The sequence below is a fragment of the Rhagoletis pomonella genome, unplaced genomic scaffold, assembly GCF_013731165.1.
Source record: "Rhagoletis pomonella isolate Grant_MI unplaced genomic scaffold, Rhpom_1.0 Rhpom_scaffold_00002, whole genome shotgun sequence".
Taxonomy (NCBI): domain Eukaryota; kingdom Metazoa; phylum Arthropoda; class Insecta; order Diptera; family Tephritidae; genus Rhagoletis; species Rhagoletis pomonella.
In genome coordinates this window covers 61,190,435-61,200,511 of record NW_023458556.1, presented here as the reverse complement: position 1 = coordinate 61,200,511, position 10,077 = coordinate 61,190,435, and the positions used below count along the sequence as shown (strand labels likewise).

The following is a 10,077-nucleotide window of genomic DNA, read 5'->3' as shown; positions in this document are numbered from 1 at the left end:
ACTGAATTGCAATAGATTTAGCGCAGGCACAGAGCACTGATAACAGAAATCCAAGCCAGCGGCAAACTACGCCACAATCGTTGACTGACTAAGTAAGCGCCAAGTTGGGGAGTACTTACGTGGGTAGATGACAGATTACGGGACGGACATTGCAGTGCTGATGCGTAAATCAGTATGTAGCAGAGTGCGACTTAACGCCAGTAATAATAGTAAAAGTGTCGTCGTCGCCAATCCAATAAACCCAACAACCAGAGGCACCAAATCTAAAGTGAGCGTTCTACATGCAAAACAAACATACATACACGCTTACTTACGTATGTACATGCATAGCTCACTATAAAGCGCGCTAACCGGGCCTGTCTGCTTGCTTGCTTGTTTGCCTGCCTGATTGCCTGCCTACCTACTTGCTTACGAATGCCTTAACGCCGGCCGCCTATCGCTTGCTCGCTAGCCGGGCCTGCCTGCCTGCATGCCCATCCGGCGTTTTAACAGCACCGCCACATATAAAAACACTGGTCATACCCAACGTATTCGTCATTCACTGGCAACAGGCAAGCCCCAGAACAGCTGAGCGTCAGCAGCCAAGAAACACAAGTACGTCAGGCGCAGAAGCAAAAAATTACGCGACTAGTACCTACACGTATCTACAGAGCAACGACAATTTTCTGAAATCAGTTGCTGACAGGCAGTGGACGCGGTAGTAGCAATCAGTTGCTAGCAACATACTACCTAAAATATTTGCGAATATAAAGTGACTTATAAAGTTTTTATTAAAGTTTTAAGTGTTCCCCCGCCTCCATAAAATTTGGAAAAGTATAAACAAACAGTTTTTAAAAAATGTCTTTCACGCGCGAACAGCTGGAGTCGGCCATGAGCGAGAAGTTGTCCAAGTCGGACACCATCAAATTGCGGAATAAACATATCGGGTAAGGACGTTTATGATTATATTTAAATTTATGTAAGTATTTTTTATTTGAGAGGTGATTTTATATACGGAAAATATTTAACTTAGAAATAATTTTAGCTGGTTTTGAAAGCAAAGTATTTTAACTATCTTACGTAAATTAAAAAAAGTGAAATCTCGTGTTTGTTAATTAACAAAATGATAAGTATTTCTCTTTGAAATTTTTTTTACCCTAAAAATTTATGAGAAATAAATATACATATTTTTCTGGTTACAATAATTGGTTGATTTCGAAGTCATTTAATTGTTTTAAAAATTTTGAGATTTGTTATTGCAAACCGAATTAAAAAATTTCTGGGCGGTGAAGTTTAATTAAATAAACTATAATTTTAGCTAAAATTTTTTACGAATACGATGCCAATATGTACTTACTTAAAAAAATTATTTCAACGATTTGCTAACCTCCCCCTTTTTTGAAGACCAAAAATGTTGCTTCTTATATTTTTCAACCGCCAGAAAAACTCTATAATCATTTAGATGACGATTTTAAAAATGGAAAAAATCAGTACTGAAATACAAAATTTTTGCTTTTTATTTAATTTAAATAAAATAATCTTGTATTTTTGTAATAAAATTGTTCGCTACAAAAAGATGATGTGGCTTTAACCAGTTGTCAGATTTTCATAAAAATCCTTTTGTTTAAAAATTAGCTGTAAAAACATTACATAAATAGCGAAAACATTTATTTATTGCCAAAAAAGCCTGGCCTCTAATCCAAATTTTCAAAAATAAAACAGGTTTAAGGAGTGTGAAAATCGTATTATTAGGCAATTAAGAATTTGCTGGGGAAGTAAAAATTTATTTTAGTTCGTATATGTTAAAAAAACCTTTTCCGTAACTAAAAAAAATTTATCAAATCTACAAACAAAAAAAATCAAAAAATCGCGAGGTTGTTCTAAATTTTTTATATGCAAAAAATCTGGAATTTTTTTAATAAAAATTTCGAAACCAAAAGATGATATGGTTTAAACCAATGTCAGATTTTGATACACAAACAATTTTTGTATTTTTAAACTTCGCAATGGGAAATCAACAAAAATCTTAGTCAGAAAATATTGTCCCTAATTCAAAAAGAAAGTCATTTTCGCAATTAAAAAATACCTTTAACAGTTTCCTCAAAACTTTTTAGATTTTGATTCGAAAAATGTTCTTGTATAATGCAAATAAAAAATCTCTTTCATAGTTAAAAAACAAAAAAACATTTTTAAATTGAATAAAAAAAAATTATTCTTGCAGGTGTGTGAAAAAAAAATAATTGTGTTTGTTTTTACTTTGCCAAAAATTTGCTGTTTTTTGTTTTCCGAAATCGTTTTTATATTTTATTAAAAAAAAGAAAGTAAAAAGGCGTTTAAGAGTTTGAAAACGTATCTTTAAAAATTTGTACAATTTTATTTGCTGGGCAAGTGACAAAAACATTTTCTTTTTAATTGCCAGTAAATTTTCGTCTCCAGTTTAACAAATCCACAATAAAAAAAAATTTCCGTTAAATATTTTTTATCAAATATTGGCAACAAAATGTCGAAAAACGACTTAGTTAAAAGTTTTAAATTATCTGGAACCCTGCTCATTAGCATTCTTAAGTGAAGGTCTTTGACCACTTTCTTGGTTACCTTAATTTCTCTTTTAATGAATGTGTAGTACCTCTATTTACGCCTTAGCTTTGAGACAGAGGTGGATTGGTGAATTTAAGTCCTAAACCACCCGAAGGCTACTTCATATAAGCGCAAGAACGAAAGTAAGCCCTTCTGTTACCATTTCTTCATGTCACAAAAGAGCTGCTTCTTTTGTCGCAAGTGCAGATGACCAGCCTAAACAAGAAATTTCCTTGGAAGCATTGTGACTTTTTTCTCTGAGCTGTAGAGGGCGCTGGACTAAATATTCAATCCTGAACCCGCCTATCTTCCGCATCATTCAGTTATTCAGTTTTGTTTTGCTGATCGTTTCCGTCTCAATAAAGAAAAGAGTTCTCATATCATAAAAAATAATTTTAAGTAAGATTTACTGAATTTGTTGGTAGTTGCGAGTTTTACTGGGAGCTTCGGAAAGGATATTTGTCTTTGCCTTTTCGTGATCATTTGGCCTCTTCCTTTTACCGGAACCTTTCTTTAGATTACATAATTCAGTTCTACGCAGCCCGCAAACGTCATAAAAAGTAAAAATAAAAAATTAAATTTTTTACTCATTAAAATAAATTTAACTCGTATATATCTACTCCTTTTATAACATTTATGTAAATTAAAATCTTTTACTGAGAGTTCTCGTTTGTGGGCGCCCACAAGTTGAAACAAGCAAAGGCAACCATATGTTTGTGTACTTAACAGCTTTTAAGTCCATACTACAAGTTTATATACCTGTATATATTTAAGTATACATATATGTACTTATGTATGACACTCTCACTCAAGTAGTATACTGAATAAGTAAATACGTGTGCCATGCGGCTTATGCGGTGCAAGGTCGTTGCCTTGAAGAGATTTCATTATCAAGGTCATGTAAGGCGCCAAACTCACTGCGCCAAGTGGGCTGGTGTTCGAAAAGGCTGAAGAGGACAAAAAAAGTATCCTTCGTACTAACTACAATAAAAACTAAGCGAATCAAGTACAATATGTAGACGCAAAAGCAGGCAAAACGACATGGGAAAAATAAAAGGAAAATCAAAAAAAAAATTTTGTTTTGTTGTTTAAAGCACGCAGCATCCTTTATACGCCTGCGCCTACCCACTTTCACTGCTCCGTCGCCTCTGTGCGTTTAAACGTACAACAATAAACACATACGTATCTACCCAGCAGAGAAATTGTAAGGCTAAGCGCAAGTTCGGTTGAAGAGAATCGAAAATAACGCCCTAATGCTTTTTTTGCACTTCTGTAAAGGCCTGTATGCAGCTCTCAAGAAAAGCAAAAACTCCATATAAAATGACGTACAAGAAATGGCTAAGAAATTTTCTTGAGTCAAATTTCCTTAAGACAGTACGCAGTATTTAAGAAATTTACTACGCTTTCCACTACGGTTTTCTAAAGTTTTTTGTGAAAAAAGAGCACAAGGCAACCCAGGCTTGCAACAGAAATATATGCCCGTTCCATTATTTCTTGAGGAAAGAATGAGGCAACAGGCTGTGAGGTATCAAAAATGTCAAAATTCCTTGGACACACACGCGAAATAATGGCAATTTTTTCTTGACCGTTTTCTTGAGAGCTGCATACTAAGCCTAAGCAACGTTTCTTTTCACACAAAAAACTACACTTAACTTCTGTCATCTTTGCAGCGTTGCTATGCCGTCACTAAAGAAAAAAAAGTAAAATGATAATGAATGCCCTTTTATTAGCGCATTTTGCACAATCAAATAAATTTCAAAATATTCTGTTGTTTATTAATTATAATCTAACAAATAAGCACATAATTAATAAGTTAGCAATTAAAGCAACAGCGCAAAATAAGGTGCTTAACAATTAACACCCCAAAAAAGCAATGCCAATGCAAACAAATTGTAGCTTTATGTAGCTTATCAACTCTGTACATATATAAATGTTTGTCTATCACTCGTTGGCGATCGACATCAACGTAAAAGATCGTGATCGCTTACAAAGGCGAGAAAAAGTTGAAATTTCGCGACTACAATATGTTGGAGCACCACTCTCCCCACCAGCTCCCTACGAGCCACTGTCGCTCGACACTGAGGCAATTTCAAATGCTACACGTGGCGGGCCCCCTTTTTGGGCTTACATACAAATTATTTTCGTTAATTTTTAATAGAAATATAGTTAATTCTACATCAAATGGCATATAAAGTAGTGCTTTAAAGTTTTTACAAAATTTAAGAAAATTCGACACATTTTCTCCAAAATTTTCAACTTTTAAACAAAATTTTGTAGAATTTGTTTGAGTATGCAGTTTTATAGTTTACGCAATTTCAGTATAATAAAGTGCAAGTTTTTAGTGGCTATAAGCTACCGTTGATTTTTGAGAATTTTTTTTGCTGATAATGTGGCTCATTTTCTCCATATGTGACCTGGTCTACGAAAAGGGAGCTTACGTGCGAAAACTAGTTTTCTGTGAAAAAGCTGTTAAAAGTAAGCAACTCGTTTCGTCAGTTTCTCATTATCTCGTTAATTGTTCTCCGCGCCGGACGTCCAGTAAGTGTTGTTGTTGGTCCAGTAAGTGTTGTTGTTGGTCGGAATATTATTATAGTTCATCGTGTAAGTTGCTAGTGTGGAACATTTAAAAAAGTAGTACATTTTTAGTACACTTCTAAGCAAGTTAGGATTTTCTGCTTTTCACCACCGAAAGTGAAAATTGATTTTTTGACACCTAAGCCCCCTTTCCGTAGACCAGGTCACATATAACGAATGCGTTATAGTGTTTTTTGTATGGGAAAAAATGCCGAAGAGCGTCTGTAAAAAAATCTCAAAAATCAGTGGCAGCTTAAAACTTGCACGTTATTACACTGAAATTGAGTAAACTACAAAACTGCATACTCAAAAAATTCTAAAAAATTTCGTTTAAAAGTTGAAAGTTTTGGAAAAAATTTGTCGAATTTTCCTAAGTTTTGTAAAAATTTTGAATCATTGATTTCTATGCCATTTGATGCAGAATGAACTACGTTGCTATTAAAAATTAACGAAAATAATTTACTACGAAGAACCTTGCAAAGATTAAAAAAAAAACTCTACGGAAACATATTCCGGTGGGTGTACATACAAAACAAAGACTTACCCGAAAATTAAAAAAGAAAAAAATTAATACCAAAAATCCAATAAAATTAAGTAATATGTGACAAATATCTGAATTCAAGTGTAAATTTTGTCGAATTTTTCCATCAAAAAATTTAATTTTTTCCAAACCCTAGTAGCGACGCCTAAAAATTTTAAAATCTTCGTTGATGTCTTTATTTTGTACGCAGCACAAAATAAAGGGGTGCCCCATACAAAATATAGTCGATATATACAGTGATGTGAAAAATAATAGGACGCGACACTTTGTACAGTTTTGGCCATTTTTCTTTTGGATATTTAATTTGTAACATACAATTGTAAATACAAAAATTAGAAAAATTCAACAAAATTTTACAACAACCACAAACCTTTTATTAATATTTTTTTAGTTTTGGTATTTTTTGTAGATGGTGTTATTATTTTCTTCCATACAAAAAAAAATGTCGAATGTACTTTGTATGAAAGAAAATGCGAGACACCGTCAGTGAAAAAAATGTATCAAAAATCAATGCGAAACTTACACTTTATTACGCTAGAATTTAATGGGCTATAAAACTGTATTCATACGCAAAATTTTTGTAATGAGCTATATTTATTATACAAAAAAAATAATAAACATTAAACTAATAAAAGAAAAATAGCCAGAACTGGTCAAAATAACGTGTCACTATTGTTTTTCCACATGACTGTACATCGGAATTTAAATGCCCTCACCCCATAGGATTGTTCTATATCGAAAAAGAATGCCCCTTTTTTTTATTTTGAAATCAAAAAATTTTTAGAGACTGCTCAATGTATTTCATGTATTTTATATGGGGAAAAAACAACTTTACATAGAAATGTTATGGAATTCTTGAAAATCAATATTTTTCGATCGGAAGACTCTGGTCCCCTTCAGCAGACTTCCAATAACAATATGTACATAATTGTTTATTTAACAATTTTTTAATACTAAATATTTTTTATTTATCCCACTATTGCTATTTCTGGGGGTTATGGGGGACCTATAAAATATAATGGGTATTCATGGAAACGCGTAAATGCCTCGTAACCGCGTAAACCTTGTAAATTAACCGATTTTCCATACAAAATCAAGTAAGTTTACGAGGTTTACATAGTTACGAGGCATTTACCCGTTTAGATGATAGTTGCTATGAGAAAATGGTTACAAAAATAATTGGATATTATTATTGGGAATCTCCTGAAGAGGATCAGAGTTTTCCGATCGAAAAGTTTTTATTTTCAAGAATTCTATACCAAGTGGGTTTTCCCATATAAATTACATGGAAAACTTTGAACGCTTTGAGCGAACTATAAATATTTTTCGTTTTCAAAATAAAAACATAGAGGTATCTTTTTTCGGTATAGAACAATCCTAGTGGGCGAGAGCAAAAAAATTCCGACTTTACTTTTTCACATGCATTTTTGCACCAACCTACTGTGAAAACTCACATATTCTTTATTTGTATTTTTATTATCTCTTTTCATATACATACATATACCTTAGTATATATATATTTTATAGGATTTTTACACAGAAATATTTAAAATTATTTAGCTTCCTATTACTTACTATTTTAATGTAACTTCAATACATACATACATACATAAGTATGTACATATGTATTTTCTTGCACAGCACAACAAAAAAACATTTTTTTTTGTTTTCTTTCACTTTTCTATGTACTCCTATTGTCAAATTTATGGATTCGTCGTTGCCGAAAAAAATTAAATAACTATACTTTAAATATTATACAAATTTCCTGCAATGATTGACTGTGCAACTCAACAGCCAAGCTTGCCAACTATTCTATCGTTCCGATCCCTTGAAAATTGTACGCGGCCAGGGTCAGTATATGTTCGATGAGATGGGCAATCGTTACTTGGATTGTATAAATAATGTAGCGCATGGTAAGTTGGTTAAACCATTATATATACATATTTACATATGTATTTGTTAGCTCACAATTCGAAAACTGAAAATGATGGCTATCAAGCGCAATTATGTAACTTAATTTGAGTGTAAAAAATTAGAAAATTTTTTAAAGATCGAACATAAGAGTTTATTGCCTTCATTTTCAAACTAAAAATTCAGCGTGGACGAGAACAGGCGGTTTTGTTCGAGCAAATAAAAACATACATAGATAAATTTTAAATTCTAAGGATTAAGATGTTTTTTTTTTAATTTGCATTTAAAAAATTAAAAAAAAAAACATTTTCTTATTTTGTTTTAAAAATAATTATTGCTTTCAAGTTTTAAAATAAAATGAAAAAAAAAATGGTGCGAAGCCTTTAAAAACCAGTTATTTATATAAAAATAATGTTTAAGTTTAAAATGTACCGAGAAGGCTTGTGGATGTTCACACCTGTCTGTTTATCAGGTTATCTTGTTATTTTATATTCGGTTTACAACAATAAAATACACTAAAAAATAATTTTTTTTAACCAGTTAACAAACATTTCAATTCCTTTTTGTTAGCAGTTCGAACAGCGCAAACACGAAATGAATAACCCCAGATTAGATATTTGGACAGTGCAACACACAAGGGCGTTAGAAAAAGGTTTTGTATTTCTCACCGCGACCGCCCCTGGGTGGGCAAAGGGGAAACCTCCTATTTAGTAAATGTCTGTCTTCAAAAGCTTCCCATAAAATAAACGTCCGTAATCGATGGCAAATCGTAGAATCCTTCACAACCACTAATCTATAGCAGAGCCGTTATTTTTATCTCATAGTAAGGTGCGTAAGTGGTTGAAATATATTTTCTTTCGTATGGCTATCCATTCAGTCTAATGTATATACAGTCGAGCTCTAACCGCCAGAAAAAAAAACGTAAGCGACATATTTTTCAAAAATTTTCGTTTTGATGCAGAAATCCCCTTAGACCATCTAGATGCAATTCTGCAAAAAGAAAATTTTGTGAAAAATGTATGTGTTTTGATGATATCGCTCAGCAACTTGGCACCTGGCAATGAACCAAATGTTTAATGTTGTTTCTTTTTTTTGATTTCTCGCTTTGCATTTTTTGTGTATTTTTTTATAGCAAATTAGCAAATTAATAGCTCTCTACGTACTTAAAATCGCTTGTTGAGATTAGCTTAAAATAACATCAAATAAAAATAATAACCTTAGGCAATTGATATGCTATCAACAGGAAAAAATTCGATTCAAAAATCGAAATCTCTAATGGTGATTTCGATTCTACAAAAAATGTTGCCTTTTCATCGCCCTCACCTTAGTGTTTGTGCGTAGAGGGCAAAGAGAAGGTTGCATTTTTCGCTAGAAACGAAATCGGCATAAGTAAATACACATATGTATGTATGTACTAATGTACATTAGGGTGGCGAAAAAAAAGGAAAATCGGAATTTTAGTGCAGATAGGAAAACTCTGTGTCTCTTCAGAAGACTACCAGCAATAATAGCAAATGGTTTATTTAACATTTTATTGTTATTAACTGATTTTATAGGGCCCCCAAAAAACCAAAAATGCAATGGAGGGACCAAAAAGTCGTTAGCATTAAAAAATGGTAAAATAAGCAATTGGTACTATAATTGTAGTCTCCTGAAGAGAAACAGACTTTGCCGCTCGAGAAATATTATCTGTGCATATGATCTTGCATTTGCATATTTCGGTGCATTTGTAAATTCACAATAATAAAATGCAACGGTTGCCATGGTAGTAAGCATAATATTTGCAAATGCGCTTCCAAGTGCAAATTCAAGACCATTTCCATAATATCCTGGACAGCCAGCCCGGTTGATTTTCAAGAATTTCATACCATATCTACAAAAAAAAAAATTGTTTACCCATATAAAATACATGGAAAACTTTAAGCACTTTGAGTGACCTCTAAATATTTTTTGATTTCAAAATAAAAAAGGCTTATATTTTTTGGTATAGGCAATCAGGGCGAGCTTTAAAATTCCGACTTGAATTTTTTTTTTTACCACCCTAATGTACATACACGCATCTATACATAAAATGCACATGCTTTAGAAAACAAAGAAGACAAAAGATAACCAGCAAAGAATGTGCAAAACAATAACATCGAGTTGTGACATTTTTCGGCTTAACAACGCTGCGGTAGAAAGTCTTTCATCGCTAGCTGCATTGTAAATGCTGCTATTGCTATTGTTGCTGGTGGCTGGTTCCGCCCGTTTTATAATTTCCGCACGCTTATCCACACATATGTTTTCTTTACTTTCAATCATTTGTGACCAGCGCACAACAATTTTTTTTTTTGGGTATTTTCCGCTCTGCAATCAGCAGGTAATTGAGATCGCGCACAGTAGATACAGCCGTGAATCACTGACTTTCACGGTGTCGCGTAATAACACCTCCGCAATGCCAGAGCTAATTCTTGGATTTACTGCCTCGAGCGGTTAGTTGAGAAGCTGGTTTTTTT

The 10,077-nt window shown here is 32.9% G+C and overlaps 1 protein-coding gene across 2 annotated transcripts in view; it reads left to right on the top strand.

Annotated features, from left to right (window-relative positions):
* The first annotated feature begins 465 nt into the window (after window positions 1-465).
* Window positions 466-10,077, top strand: part of LOC118733902 (alanine--glyoxylate aminotransferase 2-like) — a 23,512-nt gene continuing 13,900 nt past the window's right edge. Inside the window, exons 1-2 of one of the 2 annotated variants that reach the window (XM_036463530.1) lie at window positions 466-926; window positions 7,466-7,584. In XM_036463530.1, coding sequence (XP_036319423.1) covers window positions 838-926; window positions 7,466-7,584 — 208 coding nt within the window. In that variant the 5' untranslated portion in view covers window positions 466-837. The remainder of the gene's footprint in view (window positions 927-7,465; window positions 7,585-10,077) is intronic. The other variant, XM_036463531.1, reaches the window with a different exon arrangement.